General features: G+C 40.1%; 1 protein-coding gene across 2 annotated transcripts in view; it reads left to right on the forward strand.

The window, feature by feature from the left end:
• Nucleotides 1-95: 95 nt before the first annotated feature.
• The window catches only part of JAML (junction adhesion molecule like), a 33,167-nt gene continuing 13,420 nt past the window's right edge, over nucleotides 96-19,842 (forward strand). Inside the window, exons 1-5 of one of the 2 annotated variants that reach the window (XM_069066681.1) lie at nucleotides 96-1,104; nucleotides 8,055-8,116; nucleotides 13,072-13,232; nucleotides 15,565-15,790; nucleotides 17,324-17,462. In XM_069066681.1, coding sequence (XP_068922782.1) covers nucleotides 8,074-8,116; nucleotides 13,072-13,232; nucleotides 15,565-15,790; nucleotides 17,324-17,462 — 569 coding nt within the window. In that variant the 5' untranslated portion in view covers nucleotides 96-1,104; nucleotides 8,055-8,073. The remainder of the gene's footprint in view (nucleotides 1,105-8,054; nucleotides 8,117-13,071; nucleotides 13,233-15,564; nucleotides 15,791-17,323; nucleotides 17,463-19,842) is intronic. The other variant, XM_069066682.1, reaches the window with a different exon arrangement.

Here is a 19,842-nt window from a genome sequence, read left to right on the forward strand (position 1 = left end):
TTTGCTTATTTAGGATCAGAATTATTCATGAAAGAGTTGGGGGCTAGTGGTTTTCAAAGTTAAGGTCTTCTGTTTCATCTGAAGCATGCTTTACATCAAAAGAGTATGCAAAAAGGCCAGTCTCCACTTGCCTCGAAGGGGTAGATGAAGCAGACTATTTTACTTTGAGTTGATGCATCACTTTGAGGAAAAAAGAGGTTGGGCTCATGACTTTTTTCCGCCAGCATTAATTTTTACTTACACAGGATGGGCATTCAAGGATATAATGGTGGGACTCTTTTGGGGTCTATATTCTGTAAATGATGATCTTATATTACCTTTGCAAGTCACTTAACCCTGTTTGCCTCAGTTTCCTCATCTGTAAAATGAACTGGAGAAAGAAATGGCAAACAGCTCCAGTATCTTTGCCAAGAAAATCCCAAATGGGGTCGTGGAGAGTTGAAACTACTTAAACAGACTGAACAATAACAACAACACATTGCCATAGAAACTTTCTTGTGAAAATCTGCAGGTCTGAGCAGTAAGCCAGAGGGCTTGCGAGGTGCCTCTTTCTTAGGGGAAGGTAGCACATGCCGAATAACTGCCCTGCAGATTTGTGTAATATTTTAAGAAAGGAAATATAGCAAACCATTGTGATTCAAATTATAGAACAAATGATTTCTTCCCTCTTAAGTTGGAAGATTGTTATGTAAGCCTCATTCATTTATTCAACAAATATTTACTGAGTGGTTACCATCCTCAAGCCACTATGGTAAGTGCTCTGAGGTGAGGTTAGATGTTACCTCTCCTCAAAGAACTCACAGTCTAGTGTGGGAGAGGACATACATAAACACAAGACAGACGTGATCACGGCTTCCTCAGTTAAGTCAACCCCTAAACATTTTTTTTTTTTAATAAAAGCATTGGGTTCATGCTGTAGGCTCAAAGACTGAAACAAGAACTTAATGCTAGTGGTTCCTGTATTTCTCCTCAGCTGCCTCAAAATGCACACATCTGATTTGCTCTGATGCCTCTAGGATCCATTTGAATCAGACAGTGGGGGAGTGAGATACCATCTGAGGAGTTTACAATTGTAGTGTCCCTCCTGGCATGTCATCACCTTAGGTAAGCATTTTCCTTTAATTTTCTCAATGGTTATCTCATTTGAGCTTTTTCTTGTTCAGAGGAAGATTTTTCTAAAGTGTTTTGTTTTTTTAACTAATCCTGCTGTTGGGTCATAACACTCTGTGTCTGTGTGATGGTGTTAACTTTATCTGGGAAATTGGGAGGTGTCTTAGCTTGTTATAACCTGACTGGACCAGATAGTCATGGCCAAGTTAGTTAGATTTTCTGTGTTTCAAATTTTGCCCACCTGAAAGAGGGTTTATGATAAATTACTTTGTGACAGAAGAAAAGTAAGGAATCTTTTTAACAAGAGGCCAAAAATGGGTCAATGAAAACTGTTTATTACCTTAGGCAGGGCTTTGCCTAGGTGTGCTTAAAGCTGTGAGAAGACTGATCTTACTAACACCTTGCCTCCCAGGGTATTTGGGGTTTGATAGAATCCATACTTGTCACACTGTTTGTGTAACTGTGATCTTAGGGGGGAGCCATGATTTAGGGAGGAGGGAGAGATTAGGAAGGAGATGGATTGTGTTACCATTCATATTCCTTTCCAGTTTGGGGGTGGGTTGTCTCTAATAGCTTCTCGTTCAGTCATATCTGACTCTTTGTGACCACATTTGGGGTTTTCTTGGCAGATACTGTAGTGATTTGCCATTTCCTTCTCCATCCCATTTTACAGATGAGGAAACTGAGGCAAACAGGGTTAAGTGACTTGCCCAGAGTCACATAGCTAGTGAGTATCTGAGGTCAAATTTGAACTCAGGTCTTCCTGATCTGGGTCCAGCACTCTATCAACTGAGCCATCTAGCTGCCTCTTTATGGTAATAAGGCACCCCTGTGTCTGAGGTTACATGAGCTGATACCCTTTTCTATATAGTTGTGGAATCACAGAACTATAGAATCTTAAGGTTGGAATGGATGTTATAAAGTACTTATTAAATGGTCTTGGGAGGAAAATTAATATTGAGAGACTCAGACTTTTTATCAGTGTAAGAGAAAGCACAAAAGCCAGTTTAGCTGGAATATAGAGCATCTGAGGAGTCATGTGAAATAAGTCAAGAGAGATGAGTTAGGAACAGCAGCTGTAAGTGCTAAACAAGAGGAATTTGTATTTTATCCTAGAACCAGTAAGGAGCCCCTGAAACTTTTCAAGCTGGGGATGGGGTTTGGGGGTGGTGGTCACATGATCAGATCTGTGTGCTAGGAATATCAGCTTGGCGGCTGTGTGGAGGTTAGACTGGAGAGGGGAGAGATTGGTTTCAAGGAAATTCAAGAACAATTTAATCATCTAACTGAGAGGTGGTGAGGGCTTGGATTAAGGTGGTAATCCAGGGCTATGAGAGTCGTGGTGAGATGCTGTGGAGGCAGAGGCAATAAGACTTGATAACTGAGGATATGTGGAGTGAGTGAGATAGGATGCTCTATGTCTAAGGATGATGCCTAGACTGTGAACCAGGGAGACTAAAAGGAGAGGGATGAAGTTTAGTAGGAGCAAGGCATTTGTTTGGTGTTTTGAGTTTGAGATGCTTACGGGATGCTATATGTGCAGATGTTCAATGAGTAGTTGGTGATGGGCCTGGAGCTCATGAGAGGTGAAGGCTAGATATGTGTATTTGTGATCAGTTATTTAGAGCTAATAATTGAACCTTGGGAGATGGTGAGATCACCAGTGAGAGTTCAGAGAGAAGAGGGCCCAGAACAGTAGACATGAACACATAGGAGGTGGAACATAGAAACTGAGAAGGCTTGCTAAGACAGGTAGAAGGGGGAAAAAGGTGGGCAGAGCAAAGCAGTGTCCTAGAAGCCAAAGGGTGAGAGAGAGTATCCAGAATGAGGGGCTAGTTTAAAGGGTTAGAAGTTTCTGAGAAGTTAGAGAGAGGACTGAGAAAAGGTTATGGGATTTAGCAGTTGAATTGTGTATAACGTTGGGAGAGATAAGTTTAAGTTGAGGGATAGGGTCATAAGTCATGTTAACAAAAGTTGAAAACTGAACAGGATATAAGAAAGTGGACAATATTAATGTAAGACAATTTCTTTCTAGAAGTTTGGTTGTGAAAATGAGGAGACAGAAGATAATTGCGTGAGGGTCAGGTGAAAGGTTTTTGGATGGGAGGAGATCTGGGTATGTTGGTAGATAGCAGAGAAAGAGCCAGTAGTTAAAAATTGATCGATAGGATCACTATAATTAGAGGAATGATGTAGATAGAGTTTACTTAGATTCTTGCAAAGCAGTTGATAAAATCCCATATTATCCTTCTGGAAGAGATAGAGAGGTGTGGATCAGACAGTTCAGGTAATTGTGTAGCTTCCCAAATGGCTAGACCTAAAGAGTAGGTGGTAATGCCCTGATGTCAGCTTGGGAATTGAGTGCCCCAACCAGGGACCTTTGCTATTTATAATATTTTTTTATCACATATCTAGATAAAGCACAGATGGTTTGCTTATCATATTTGTAAATGACAGATCTGGGAAGGATAGCAAGAGTTAAATAACAAAGTCAAGAATCAAAAAGATCTTGACAAGATACAACATTGAGCCACATATTAATAAGATGAAATTTAATGGTAAAATCTTAAACTTGGAGTTTAAAAATCAAGCTCACAGGTACATGATAGGGGAAGCATGGATAGAGGATGTGCATCTGAAAAAATCTGGGAATTTAGAGCCCTCTCAAGCTCAGCAAAAGTCAGTAGTTTAATCTCGCAGCCAAGAAGCCAATGTGGTCTTCGGCTGCATTAAGAGAGAGAATGTCCTAGATGAGACAGATGACTATTCTGTCTTCTCTGCCTTGGCCAGGTCACATTTTGGATATTTCACTCACTTCCAAGCAGCACATTTTAGGAAATACATAAGCAGTCTAAAGTGTGTCAAGAAGGGAAAGGGGTCATTAGAATGGTGAGGACAGTCTGTGTGAGGATCAGTTGCAGAAACTGGAGATTTTAGCTTGGATAATAAAGATGGCTTGGGGGATATATGATTGCACTTTTCAGGTGCTATTATATAAAAGAGCAGTGGCATGGAGTTGTTCTGTGTCATTCCAGAGGGTAGCACTGGGTGGAAGTGAAAGACACAGATTTAGTGTTAATGTAAGAAGAAACTTCATACTGGTAGGAGATATCCTAAAGTAGAATGGGCCACTTTGGGAAGTACTAGATTCTCATTTGCTGGAGATCTTTAAGCAGAGACTTGATAACCATATGAATATATTGTAAGAGGCCTTTTGTTCAGGTATAAGTTTGATGAGATGACCCGTGAGGTCATTTTTAGCAATGTGATTCTGTGAACCTGTCTTTTTGTCTTCTTAAGTAAATCACTTAAAAAAAATCAGATTTCATCTGTATAGTGAACTCTAGGTTTAAAAACTTAACTCTGTCGATGAAGATCAGCAACACTATCTCATAGTCCTTAGAGAAAGTAGGACAATTTCCTGAAAATATCGTAGGTGTATTAGATTCTTATAAAGGACGGCTTCCCCCTTTTGTTTTGGGTGTAACTAAGTAACATAGGATTGGCTGCTAGATTCAGGGCCATCTGTCTGTCCTTGGTTTCCTTTTGAAACTGCTAGTTCTAAGAAGTGTCCACATTGATGGTTTCAGTTTAAGTCTGATATCTAGATGAGTCATCATTAGCTCGAATAATACAAATCTGATATTTAAGATTTTATCTGATGGATGGTATAAGAATTGATTGCTGAACTGATATCCACCTTGCTGACCAACCTTGTGTCTAGCTGTTGCTGTATGTACTTAGAATTTTGGGGAATTTAACATGACTCTTAGCGTGTCTGAATCAATGCAATCACTAGTTACGTCATAAGATTTCTACTGCTTTCATTTTTAAATTCTCATGTTCCTGTAATTCATACTTCCCCACCCCTGCCATCCTCTTCCTAAAATTTACAAACACAAGTCTGATCACTTTGGCTTACGATCCATAGGACTTTTCTGTATGTTCTTGATGATGACTCTATGAATCTGATTTAAAGACACCCATGGAAATAAACTGCTTTCCTCTTGTTTTCTATGCTGTTCTCATAATGAACTTCTTTATTATAATTTTTTTAATATTTTGTAATTTGTTTTAGAAATATTTTTATTTAATGAGTTTTGTTTTAACAACCCTTGATTTGTATTATTGAAATACAGAAACAATAATAAAAGAAGAAAGAGGCAAACCAAATGAAAACAATTTACAGGAAACAGAAAAGAGGGACAAAAATTATTGTGCACGTAGCTGAAAGCTTCTGTTATTTACTTATTAATTTTAAGCAAAAGCTGCATATGTTAACTTAACACAGTTGTCCGATGAATTTAAAATGGATTTTGTCCTTGTGTAATGTCTTTATTTCCACAGTTGTAATCTATTTGAGGCAGACTTGATGTAGTGGATAGAGGGTCTGGCCTTAGATCCTGGATTCAAGTCTTGCCTCTGATACATATTAGCTCTGTGACTGTTGGCAAGTCTCTCAACCTCTCAATGTCCCAAACAATTCTCTACAACTGTAAAAAGTGGCAGACAAGTTGCTCTTCTGCATTATTAATGAGAATTTATGAATAGAGAGTTCCCTACAGATAAAATCACAAGTTCAGATCAAAAGCAAAAGAAGTTTCTGTATTATTAAATGGTCTTGGGAGGAAAATTATTTTTTTAATTTTTTGCCTTTTGGAAGGCAGTTGGGGTTAAGTAACTTGCCCAAGGTTACATGGCTAGTTTTTTTTGTGTGGGTGTTAAGTGTCTGAGGCCGGGAACCGAACTGGGGTCCTCTGACTTTGGGGCTGGTGCTTTACTCACTGTGCCACCTAGCCGCCCTTGGGAGGAAAATTAATATTGAGAGACTCAGATTTCATATTAGTATAAGAGAAAACAAAAAAGCCAATTTAGCTGAAATATAGAGCACCTGAAAAGTCATGTAAATAAGTCAAGATGAGTTAGGAACAGCTTTAAGTGCCAAACAAGAGGAATTTGTATTTTATCCTAGAACCAGTAAGAAGCCCCTGAAACTTTTCAAGCTGGGGATGGGGTTTGGGGGTGGTGGTCACATGATCAGATCTGTGTGCTAGGAATATCAGCTTGGCAGCTGTGTGGAGGTTAGACTGGAGAGGGGAGAGATTGGTTTCAAGGAAACCAATTTCAAGACTTTTAATCATTTAGCTGAGAGGTGGTGAGGGCTTGGATTAGGGTGGTAATCCAGGGCTATGAGAGATACTGTGGAGGCAGAGGAAATAAGATTTGGTGACTGAGGAGATGTGGAGTGAGTGAGGCAGAAAAATTAAGGATGATGCCTAGACTGTGAACCAGGGAGACTAAAAGGAGAGGGATGAAGTTTAGTGGGAGCAAGACATTTGTTTGGTGTTTTGAGTTTGAGATGCTTATGGGATGCTCTATGTGCAGATGTTCTTGTATCTTCATAAATCCTTTCCTCTTACCTTATTTATGTGGTGTGTTTTCCTTCTTCTGGAAGGGGATGACCTGCCCTTCCATTGTGAGAAATAGAAAATAGACCTGACTGAGACCAATAGCCTCATGTGAAGCTGAATGGTGTAGAGGAGGGGTGGGGGAACCTGTGGCCTCCAGGCCACATATGGCCTTCTAGATTGTTGGGTTTGAGCCTTTTGAGTAAGTCCAGGTTTTACAGAATAAATCCTTTTATTTTTTGCTTTTTGGAGGGGGGGAAGGTAGGGCAATTAGGGCTAAGTGACTTGCCCAAGGTCACACGGCTAGTTTTTGTGTTGTGTCAGGCCGGATTTGAACGCAGGTCCTCCTTACTCCAGGGCCGATGCTCCACCTAGCTGCCCAAAAAATAAGAGGACAATATACAGTTTATAATGTATTCCTGCAATCTTTTTTTTTTTTGAGGGCAATTGGGGTTAAGTGACTTGCCCAAAGTCACATGGCTAGTAAGTGTGTCAAGTGTCTGAGGCTGGATTTGAACTCAGGTCCTCCTGACTCCAGGGCCAGTGCTCTATTCACTGCGCCACCTAGCCGCCCAATAAATCCTTTTATTAAGGGGATTTGTTGGGTGAAGTCAAAGAGCCATACTTAAGGACCTACAGGGCTACATGTGGCCTTGAGACTGCAGATTCCCCACCCCTGGTGCAGAGGAATCATCCTCTTAGGACCTGAGTCCCTCCAGAGGAGCTGGTAGGTAGGATGAAGCTACTCTGCATTGCTGATTTGGATGTTCTAGACTTTATCTACCTTCTGTCTGTTCCCTGATTAATTTCCTCTCTTCCATCACCAGTCCCTTGTAACAAATTGCCCCAGCCTCCTCATGTAACTGCACCTGTTACATGAATGGAATTCATTGAATAAGTACTTTTGTCCTTCTTTGTCCTTCTCCTCCTCCATCTTTGTTCACATGCCCTACCCATTCTTCTTTGATTTTAGTAAAGGGGGCATGGGAGTAGAGGAGGATCTAGACTTGTAATTTCATAAATGTAGGGAACTTCCAGTATGGCGACTCTTCTGTCCCTGTAGATTGGCAACTCATTTTTTTTTTAAGCAATTGGGGTTAAGTAACTTGCTCAAGGTTACACGGCCAGTTATTTCTGGGTGTGGTGCTGAGTATCTGAGGCCGGATTTGATCCAGGTCATCCCGACACTGGAGCCGGTGCTCTTACTCGCTGAGCCACCTGGCCGCCCCGGCAACTCATCTTTGGCCAAATGGCTTGTTCATGGGCACACAGCCATGTGACTGAGGGAGAATTTGAACCCAAGTCTTCTTGAATCCAAAGTTGGCACTCTATTGCTCACCTTTTCACGATGCTTAAATAAAGTTTCCATTTAATTTGAGAAGACATGAGAATTTCAAGGCTATGTAGTCAGTGCTTTCAAATGTGAAATTTTTAGGCTACTTTCGATTGCAGTTGAATAGGGTCGTCAATATACAATTGATTGTATGTTCTCTTGAAATCAACTTTAAACTTTTTGTCTTTGTTTTTATTTTGAAGGTTGGAAAAAGACAGCAGAATGTTTTATCCATTGGAACTTAAACTCATATGTACGTTGCTGGGTAAGCAAAGGCAAAGGGTATTAATGTGATACTCCATTTCTTATATGTCTTGTTCAATTTCTTCTGAAACCAGTTTTGTTTTCAGTTCTCCTTGTGTTTTGAGAAGGAACCAACAATTTTGCTCTTTGTAATTTTGTTGAAAAATCTGTCTTAAAATACATTGGACTGGTTCTTTTTTGGAATAATGTCTCAGTCTCTATTCCACGAAGAGTAGATTGGCCTGCTTCTTATTGGATATTCTGGGACCTCATTATATGACATTTTCATTATCATATTCAGAGAGATGGAATGATATTTTATATATATACAGGGGAAGCTATGCTAGTCTTGCTGTCAGCAGACCTAAGTTTGAATACTTGCTCTTATACTTATTAATGTGACTTTGGATAAATCATTTAACCTTTTTGAGCTTTGGTTTTCTTATCTGTAAATGGAAATAATAATTCTTAAATTACTTATTTTTCAAGGTTATTTGGAGAAAGTGATTTGTAAACTTAAATCTCTTACGTATACACATATAAGCATTATTATTTTTGTTTTTTAAAGGGCTAATTTTTAAGCTTTGACAGTCTAATTTTTTTTCAAAAGTATAGGCCAGAGAGGATACTTAAATCTGATCTCTAAAAATGGTTTTAGAGATGGTGTAGGTGAGAGACCTTGGGTTCCATTAGTCTTCATCTTTATCTTTTCTTCCTTTTTCATTCCTCTTTTTCTGTTTGCTTCATGGCTTTGCAAGGAGAGAGAATGCCTTTGCTTCACTCTCCTTGATGCCCAGGTCTTGAGAGAGAGAGAGAGAGAGAGAGAGAGAGAAAGTGTGTGTGTGTGTGTGTGTGTGTGTATGTGTGTATGAATATGAATGAATGAGTCTTGCTTTCTGAAGCTGTAAAAACTAAGTCATTATCTGACTTAGTGTGCAGAGACCTTTACCTGTGGATGTGAGGCACAACCACATCCAAACACAAAGGCTGCGTCTTGGAGAATGTGTGTGTCAGGGAAATGGATCTAGGAGGGCATTTGAATGTGTTCCCAGTGACCTGTGGGATAACCTGAAGCTTTTGCACACTACTTTGGCTGGGCATGGAGGAGTAATGGCCTGGACCCTAAGAAATTATGCCTAGTGTCCTGGTTTTGCCTAGCCTGATATTGGGGAGGTTTCCCCCATCCAATGTGAGAAATATCTTTTTCTCTACAGCTGCTTACTTTCTCTGTAAAACTGCTATTTTTCTTTAAGGGTTCATCCTCCAGTCTCAAGTTTTGTCTCTGCCTTTTCTCCTGCCTTTGGTGGATTTTCACTTAAATGCTTCAGATAGGCCACTTTTGAAGATGGCCAAGGGGGAGGGAACAGCAAAGCCCAGCTCTCGAACAACATCTACAGCAAGGATTGATCAAGAAATGCAAGGAGAATTAGTTCAGTAACTTCTATTTCTGTTTGAATTTGATACTGTAACTATCGACCATTCCCTTAAAAGCAGTATTAAAAATTAGCTTCTTAGATATTTGCTTTAGAAGCATCTACTCTTGTACTTGCTCTTCTCAAAATCATTCCAAATGTTAACCAGCTGGTTAGCTTGAAGGGCGGTACCTTTCCTACTGGGTATTTTTTGGAGATACTTGTTTCCTTTCAAAATAATTCCTTCTGTCCTTCTATCAAAATAAATCCTTCTATCCCTACTACTGGGAAGGAAGTTAAATATCTCTTCTCAGGGAAAAGAGCTCAGATAAAAAGATTGGCATATTGATTTTGTTTATTCTCATGTGGCTTTGCTTGACTTTTCTTTGAGCTGAACTGAGCAGGATCTGTATCTAGTTAGAGCCTATATGTCTCTGTGCCTGTGTTATCTCTCTTTTCCCTCCTTTGCAATTCTTCCCTGACTTGTATTCATTTGTAGAGATATTGGGCTGTGAAATCTGAAATAATCATCTGTCTAATGGGGTTGTCTGTCATTAGCCTTGAGATGATTTGTGCAGTTTCAGATGCCCATAGGGGGAAGACAGCAGACTGTTGGAAGGGCCCACCAGCTGGGAAGTCAGTGGCTGAGGGAAGGAGATGGGCAGAAGAGGGTAAACAAAAGGCTGAGTCAAGGGAGGAGGATGTATGCTTGGCCAAGTAGCAGGGAGTCCTATGATCTGTCCTGAAGCCAGAATCAGCTAGCAAGTCTTATAATTTTTTAAAAGAATAGGGATTAAAAAAAATAAAAAACAAAAAACCCCTGTGATTTGGCTTTTTAGATTAAGGAACCAGTGGCTTTTTGCCCAAGTGCAAGAGTTGTAATTTTCCACTTCCTGTTTATTAGATGTGGTCGTACAAGTAGGTGATCAGAAAGTTGGGTTTCCCCTGTTTCTTTTAGCTCACGCAAGGGATGAGACAGTGTTTAAGGGCAGCAGCTAGTGTTTTTATTATGCAAGTTCAGTAGTTGGAATTTTATGATTTATTCAAGTCCATCAAACCTTTTTAAATACCTGCTGTGTGCAGAGCATGTGTTAGGTACTGGGGATACAGCATGGTTAGCTTAAACCTATAACCTGCCTTGTTGAAGCTTGTAGGTACATAGAATATAAATATAAATAACATATAAGCATTTAATATTAAATATTGCATAACTAATATAAATAACCTGTAAATAATTAATGTGAAATATTACGTAAGTGTGTAGGAAAGGCACAAGCACAGTGCTTGTATAAATATTGTGACATATTTCTTCTCACTTAACCCAGGTTGGATGACTACCTTCTACAAGAAGCAGTTCTTAACTCCTTTTAATTCTAGTGCCTTTACTCAGATGATTATTTTCTATTTATCCTTTACATAGCTTGTTTGTACAGTTATTTGCTTGTTGTCTCCCCCATTAGATTTTTTTCCCTTATCTGACTTTAAATTTTTTAAATAAGTTTTTATTGATATCTTCTGTTTCTGACATCACCATAGCATACCATGTATCTTTTATTTCTCCTTCCCAGAGAACCTTCTCATATGTCAAATAGCATTTTTTTGGAGAGGAGAAAAAGTCTGTACACTTGACTGAAAAAACTGAAAGAAACAGAGAAAGTCCAATGTGTAATGTGTGATACCTGTAGACCTCCCACCTCCACAAAGGGGTAGTTTGGGCACATCCTCACATATCTCTTCATTTGTGTCCCATTTGATCTTTATAATTTTTTAAGTTTACTTTTGATTTTTTGGTGTGTCCTTGTTTTATCTGTTCCTGTATGTATTGTTTTTACTTTAAAGTTACTATGTTGTTTTCTTGGCTCTACTTCCTTCACTCTGTATCAATTCTTATAAATCTTTCCATGCTTCTCTGTATTTAGCACACACATCCTTTCTTATAGCACAATAATATTCCATTACATTCATGTACCACAATTTGTGGTTATTCCCCAGTTTCCCAATTGATGGGCATCTACTTTGTTTGCAATTCTTAGCTACCACAAAAAGTGCTACTATAAATATTTTGGAGTATATGGGGACTTTTTTTTTCTTATCAATGGCTTCCTTGGAGTATAATCCCAGTAATGGAGTCTCTGGTTCAAAGGGCATAAACATTTTGGTCACTTTGATACAAAGATTTTTTTTCCCGTTCAACCACTTCCCTTCTTATTGTAGATGCATTAATGTTGTCTGTGCAGAAGCCTTTCAGTTTTAAATAATCAAAGTTATCTATTTTATCTTTTGTAATTGCCAGTCTATTGTTTGATTAAGAATACATCTCCTACTCTTAGCTGTGAGAGTCATATGATTTGTTTCTCTTCTAAATTTTTTTATTATATGAGCTTTCGTATTAAGTTTATGTACCCATTTAGAATGTATTGGTATAAGATGTTCATCTAAGCCTATTTTCTTTTTTTTTTTTTTAAGCAATCAGGGTTAAGTAACTTGCTCAAGGTTACACGGCCAGTTATTTCTGGGTGTGGTGCTAAGTGTCTGAGCCTGGGATTTGATCTCCAGGTCATCCCAACACTGGAGACGGTGCTCTTACTCGCTGAGCCACCTGGCCGCCCCTAAGCAATTGGGGTTAAGTAACTTGCTCAAGGTTACACGGCCAGGTGTTTCTGGGTGGGTGCTAAGTGTCTGAGCCCGGGATTCGATCTCCAGGTCGTTCTGACACTGGAGCCGGTGCTCTTACTCGCTGTGCTACCTGGCCGCCCCTCTAAGCCTATTTCCTACCAGACTGCTTTCCGGTTTTAGCATTTATTATCAAATAGGAAGGGTTTTCCCTAAGTAACTTCTGTTTTTCCCTTCATCAAACACAGGGTTAATGATTTCTATTGTTTTGGAATCTCCCATGCCTAGTCTGTTCCATTGATCTTTCTATTCTTGAAACAGTACCAGATGGTTTTGATGTTCCTCCATTAGATTGCCAGTTCCTTGGGAGCAGGGGTAGGTGAGGGAGGGGAATTAATATTTATATAGTGCTTACTGTATGCCAGCACCGTGTTTTACCAAATCACCTCACTTGATCCTCACAAGAGCCCTCTGAGGTCTTTTGTAGTAGAGGAGACTGACCGAGACAAGTGACTTGCCCATATTACACAGCTAGTAAGTATCTGAAGCTGGATTTGAATTCAAGAATCCCCTGACTCCAGGCTCAGCACTCTGGTGCATATCACACTATCTAGCACATAGTAGGCACTTAACAAATGTGTGTTGGAAAGTATCTCACTTAACCTTGTTGGCCCCATTTTTGTTTTAGGTGAGAGACAACTCTTTTTGGGAGGTATAGTGTACAAACCATTATTTCTCTAGATTAAGTTGTCCATTTAAGGGGCAGCTAGATGGCCAACCTTGGAGTCAGGAGGACCTGAGTTCAAATCTGGCCTCAGACACTAAACACTTACTAATTGTGTGACCTTGGGCAAGTCACTTAACCTCAATTGCCCTGCCTTCCCCCCTCCAAAAAGACAAAAAAAAAGGTTATCCATTTAATCTTTTTTCTCCTTGCTCCGGAATTTTTTAGGTTCTGTCTGGGGTCTAGCTGACATGGTTCTTTCTTCCCCTGAACTGATGGCACATGTGGGTGGTTCGGCTCTACTGGACTGTGTTTTACCGAGCGCTGGGAAGAAACAAGTGACTAAAGTGCACTGGATGTTCTCTGCAGGAGAGCAGGAGCGGGCCGAGGTAAGGAAAAGGGGGAAGTAGTGTCTGATAGGGATTCCTCTGGCTGATGGTTACAGAGCAGTGGGGACAGGAAAATGGATTACAGAGTCCAGTTGCTTAGGAAGATGGCTCCCAATTTCTAGAGTGACATGGTCTCCCAGACAGGAAAGGGAAAATCATTGTAGTCTGACTAATAGAATAGCCTTTCCAGGTGGTGCAGTGGATAGAGTGGATAGAGTGCTGGGCCTGATCAGGAAGTCCTGAGTTTAAATTTGGCCTGAGTATGACCTTGGGAAGTCATTTAATCTCAGTTTCCTCAACTGTAAAATGGGAATAATAATAACACCTACCTCCCAGGGTGGTCATAAATGTCAAGTGAGAGAATATTTGCAAAGTGCTTAGCATAGTGCCTGGTGCCTAATAGGAGCTTAATAGATCTTTTTTCCCTTCCCTTCTTTCAGGGGATACCTTAGCGATTTAAGTTTATTGACAGAACTCACAAATGCAGAATTTCCTAATTAAGTCAGTGACCACTCTGGGGAAAGTCGTATTAGGGACCAAATTTATGACACAAGATTCTTGTGACATATGCATATTTTTAAAAGAAAACCACAAGGTAGAGGTCATGGCTGCAGGGTGTCTTGTCTTCATCTTTTCCCTTGGATTTTCTTTTTAGAAGAGTGGGACCATTTTTTTTGGGGGGGGGAGGGAGAGATTTTGGTGTGTGTTTGTGTATGTGTGTGTGCGTGTGTGTGTGTGTGCCCGCATATGTTGGGAGGTATATAAGGGTGAATTTATAGATCCTAGTTGGAGCAGATGTTGGCATGATTTGTGTACACAGGTTCCTACAGACTTGGGGTGAATGGTAAAAATGAGAAAGGCAGGCTTGCAGCCTGGTGTGTGCAGCCTTCCTTCTGATCAGAAGACCCTTCTGCTGGCTTAGGAGGAACAGTCACCCCGTCCCAGGTGACTCATTAGCATAAGCATTTTCTTTTTGGTTATTCTTAACTTGAGAAACACCAATAAACATGTACATTTCTATAGATAGAGTAGAGACTGTGTGGTGTAGCGTACAGGGCAGTGGATTTGGAGTCTGGAAGACCTGCTTCAGATACTTATTTGCTGTGTGACCCTGGGCAAGTCACTTTATCTTTTTTTGTACCTCAGTTTCCTCATCTCTAAAATGAAGGGGTTGGACTCAATGGTTTTATAGTTCTTTTCAGCTCTAAATATATGACCCTAAGGTTCTAAGATTGTATAGGAAACCTTTGATCTCTATTATGTATGACTTTTTTAAAAGTATAAAATGAATTCAACATACTAGTTTCAAAGCAATTTGCTTGTCTGTGTCTTCCTCTAGCTACTTTATGTTCTCTTCTGCTTGTTTTTAAAAATACTTCATCGGGGTGGCCAGGTGGCCCAGCGAGTAAGAGCACTGGCTCCAGTGTCAGGATGACCTGGGATCGAATCCGGGCTCCGACACTTAGCACCACACCCAGAAATAACTGGCCGTGTAACCTTAAGCAAGTTACTTAACCCTGATTGCTTTAAAAAAAAAATACTTCATCAAAACTCTTTTTTTTTTGTTGTTTTGGCAAGACTATCACTAGTACCACTTCCCGCCCCCAATACTCCTCAGCCAAAAACATTTTTAAACCTTCCTTTATAATAGATAAGCACAGTTAAGCAAAACACATTCGTGCATTGGCCTTGTCCAAAAATACATTTCTCACTTTGCCCCTCAAGATCATCAGCTCTCTCCACAGAACTGGAAATCATGTTTTATCCCCAGTCAGTCCTTTGGAGTAATAGCGTGGGCATTTTCTCCCATAACCACCATGGTCGCTTTGTGCAGAGGGCCCAGGGTTCTGTGAAAACAGTTCAGCAGAAGAGGGATGAGGTTTGGGATGGCCTGATGATGCTCAGGGGTCCTGAGTTGCACTCCTCATGTTCTCTCTGTGCCTCACTTTCTTATCCAGTAGGAAGAGTGATCTGACTTGACTGCTAGAGGACTGTCAGATTACAAGACACAAAGTGGGGTGGGGATATTTTGGGGAAACCCTCCAGCAAAGAGAACTGCATTTTAGACTTCCAGAGCAGAAGCTAGCATTGCAGTGGTTATGCACCTGCTTCACCAGAGGATGTCATCTATTGTCTTAGACTATAGGTAGCTGATGGGCAGGGGCAGAGGTCTATTCCAGTGCTGGATTCTGGACAGAGCCAATTGTATAATAAAGGCTTTCTGATGATAATGATTGGTTATCCATAGACAGCAACAGGCATCTGTGCCCCCCAAGCCCCATCTTGGCACAGCTCTTCTCTTAACTTTCTCTGACTCTGCATCACCTTCTAGGGGGAGTTTGTGCTGTACTACTTTGCCAACCTCAGTGTGCCTGTGGGGAACTTCAAGGACCGTGTGCACTTAGTGGGGAAAATCTCAGACAGTGATGGCTCCATTTTGCTGCAGGATGTGAGAGAGGCTGATCAAGGTGTCTACACTTGTGAGATCCAGGTCCACAAAGAGAACAGTATTTACAAGAAGACAACCATGCTGCGAGTAGTCCCAGCTAAGCCCACAAGTATGTGAAAGCTTGGTCATGGGGAGAGCTTCTTTTCAGGGGCAGGAGCCCGGGGGATAAGGGATAGAATTTGGCCAGTCAGCCACACTGCTGTATTGCCTACTGTGTTGGGAAAAACTGTTGGGCCAGTGAGTGGCAGGGGGAAAAGATGGGAAAGATGGACAATGTAGGACCTCTCATGGAAAGTGTTTACTATGATTAACAATAATGGTTGACATTTATGTAGCATTTGAAAATTGGCAAAATAAGTCATACATATTCCCTCATTTGATCTTTACAACCACCCCGTGAGGTAGGCACTGTAGGTATTATTAAAAAAAAAATGTTTCATAAGCATAAGATGGAAATCACATGACTGGATAACAGTTTGAAGAAGTTTTGGGGGTTTTAGAGGATGATAAACTCAATATGAGACAACAGTGTGACATGGCAGCCAAAAAAACAAATACAGTCTCAGGCTGCATTGAGATAAGCCTAGGGTCAAGGACTAGGCAGTGGAGTGTGGAGGGTGGGTGATAGTTCTGCTCTACCCTGGTGAAGTCACATTTTGAATATTTTTCCATTCTGGGTACCACATTTTAGGAAGGACATTGATAAGCTGAGGAAGTGCCTAGAGACACACAACCAGGATGGTGAAAGACCTTGAAATCATGTCATTTGAGAATCTGTTACAAGAAATGGGGACATTTTTGCCTGGAGAAGAGAAGATTTAGGGGGGATTTGATAGCTGTCTTTAAATATTTGAAAAGGGTAATCACATGGAAGAGTGATTATAGAATCCTTTTGCATGATTTTGTAGGCCAGAGTTGGCATGAATGGGTAGAAATTACAAATGAATAGATTTAGGTTGATGTGCCGACCTTTTAACCAGTAGAGCTATTACAGTAGAATGAGTTACCTTGGGAAACACTGATTCCCTTTCTGTGGAGGTCTTCAGACAGAGGCTAAATGACCACTTATGAACACAGCAAGATCTCTTTTCCTTGCTGGTTAATAGCACTGTCCATAGACCAAGTAATATTAAATTATGACTGAAGAAAGGAGAAGTTACAGATGGGCATGGTAAGAAATACAGAAATCTTAATGCCATAGATTTAAGAATATTTAGACACAGCCCTGTTAGGAACAGAGTGACCAGTGCCAGAGAGTACAAGATTATAAGTCTGTGGGAAGGCTTGAGCAGCCTAGCAAGCCATTAAGAAAAGATGACATTGCTGATGAAGAAAATTCTAGTGTGAGTATAAAATTAAAGCTCTTTTCCCCCCTTTCCTTTCTACTTCTAACCCACACTTTGGAGATGAGTAAGAAGTATTAGACTTTAGGTCTGAAACTGGTCAAGAACCACTGTTCTAATAACTTAATCTGGGGTGGAAGTCAGCCTACCTGTTCCTAGCTACTCATTAAATATTTGCTGAATTGCCTCAGAAACATCAGTGTCTGAACTCATAGCAAGCAAAGAGTATGATTTTTGGGGAAGAGCGAGTCTTAAGTGTGTAACACCCGTTCTCTTTACTGTTTGTGTCTATCCTCAAGCACTAAAGCCCACTGAACTCTTCAGAACTGATGTGCTGAGTAACTACCAGCATGTGATCATCGTAGGGATTGTTTGCTTTACCGTCATAATGATTGCCGTCCTGGGAGTGACCATGAGGAGGAGTCAGCACCACCACAGGTATAGGAACTGTTACATTAGGTACTGAGATAGTGTTGGGTGGATGCTAAACCTGCATTGGGTCTTTCTCCCTCTTCTCCATTCTTGGGTAAAGAGCTTCCATTCAATAGCTCTTCTTTCTACTATTGACTAACCACACATGGGAAAGAATGACCAAGTCCTGAAAGTATCATCTTCTATTGGTAGAACCATTGGAAGTTTTGCAGTCTCTTGATTAGCTGGATATAAATTATCTGATTGATACTCTGATGTGGGCATGCCATGCCGGGCAGTCTTGTCAGTGTTTCCCATGTAATGCAGTTGATTCCAAAGTTCTTCAGAGACACTTTGAGACTGCCCTTGTGACCACCATGTGAATACCTGCCTTGCGTGAGTTATTTGTAAAATAGTCTTTTAGGCAAGCATACTTTAAAGAAGGCACTGTGTTTTATGAGTGAAGTAGAATTGTGGTAGCTCAAAAGAAAGGCTAGATGCATAAATTTAGAGACATCTCCACCCCAAATGTTCACATGGACTATTTGTGCCTGACCTGTGGTAGAGCATTCCAAGTTCATATTGGTCTGATCAGCCATAGTGATATCACTGTGGTCCTCTTTGAGAACAAAGGACAACAGGAACAATCTGGTTATTGATTATTATTGCTTCATAAAGTCTTATTCTGAAGCTTCATCATGGAATGAAGGTGACGGGAAATTCTCATGACTGAGTTAGAGTCTGGGCTATGGCAGGTTCTGCTGTGGTAGAAAAACTTACTTAGGTAAAGGTTCAGTGACAGAATGAGCCTGCTTTCCAAAGATCAGCCTAACTAAGTACAGAGAATTTCATTACCAGAAGATAAATATAACTAAGATGATTCTATTTATGACACTTTGGTTATTGCCAAGTGACATTTAAAAGATAAAAGGAGGTGCTTATCAAAGGCATTCACCCCTTTAGTGGAGGATGCTTTTCTTTCTTACAAAGAAAAAATGATTAGTGAAAATCTGCCTTCTCTCCCTCCCGCTTCTTCCTTCCCCCAACCACCACTGAAAAAGAAAGAAAAATAAAACCCTTGTCACAAACATGTATAGTTAAGCAAAGCAAATATCTGCATTGTCCATGTCCCACCCCACAAAAAATCCATTCTGTACTCTTAAATCTTTTACCTTTCTATCAGGAGGTGGCTAGCAAGTTTCATCATTAGTCTTCTGGAATTGTGTGGTTGGTCATTACACTGATCAGAATCCCTAAGTCTTTCAGAGTCGTTTGCCTTTTTAATATTATTGCTATTATATAAATTGTTCTCTTGTTTCTGCTCATTCCACTCTGTATTAATTCATATGAGTCTTCCCAGGCTTTTCTGAAACTATCCCCTTCTTAATTTCTTACTGCACAATAGTATATATGATTATATGATATATACAATACATGCACATGTACAAGTGTATATACTTGTATGTACATATACACACAGCATGCATATATGTACATATACCTATATATACCCATGCACTGTGTATATACATACATATGCACACTGTCATATATATGTGTATCTGTATCTATGTCTGTGTATCTTATTCAGCCATTCCCCAATTCATGAACACCCTCTCCAGCTTCCCATTCTTTGCCATCACAGAGCTATATTTATGTAAATCCTTAAAGTTTGTCTTGCTCGGGACAATTCTTCCCTTAATCTACCTTCTCTCTTATTCTGTCTTCTCTCCTTTTCCTCTTGTTTCCCTGTTGAGTGAAATGTATTTCTGTACCCAGTTGTGTGTGTTTGTTTTTCCTTCCTTTGACCAGTTCATTCGAGAGTGAGATTCAGGTATCAGCTGTTCTCTCCACCTCTTTTTCCTTGTTTTTATAGAATCCTGCTATCCACACCCTAGTTATGGGACATAAGTTCCCATAACTTTCGTCCCCAGTGTATTCCTTTTCCCCTCCCTTTCCATTCTTTTAAGATCAACAAGACCCGGGATGGCTAGGTGGCACAGTGAATAGAGCACCAAGTCCTGGAGTCAGGAGGACCTGAGTTCAAATTTGGCCTCAGACACTTAACACAAAAACTAGCCATATGACCTTGGGCAAGTCAACCCCAATTGCCCTACCTTCCCCTCTCCAAAAAAAAAAAAAAAGATCAACAAGACCTACTAGAAACACTCTTAGGCCTTCTATCTAATTAGACTCTTTCTATGTTCTCTGATGATGATAGGATTCTGAAAAGACACGTTAATCTCATGTTATAATGTAAATGTTTTATATTTTTTGTTCATGTTTCTTTTTTCATGTTTACTTTTTTATGTTTTTCTTGACTTCTGCATTTGTACTTCATATTTTCTATGCAGCTCTGGTCTTTTTATGGGAATGCTTGAAAGTCTTCTATTTTATTAAAGGTCTA

The sequence above is a fragment of the Petaurus breviceps genome, unplaced genomic scaffold, assembly GCF_028583685.1.
Source record: "Petaurus breviceps papuanus isolate PSGF00001 unplaced genomic scaffold, PetGlider_PUasm1.0 90723, whole genome shotgun sequence".
In the NCBI taxonomy this organism is placed as follows: Eukaryota; Metazoa; Chordata; class Mammalia; order Diprotodontia; family Petauridae; genus Petaurus; species Petaurus breviceps.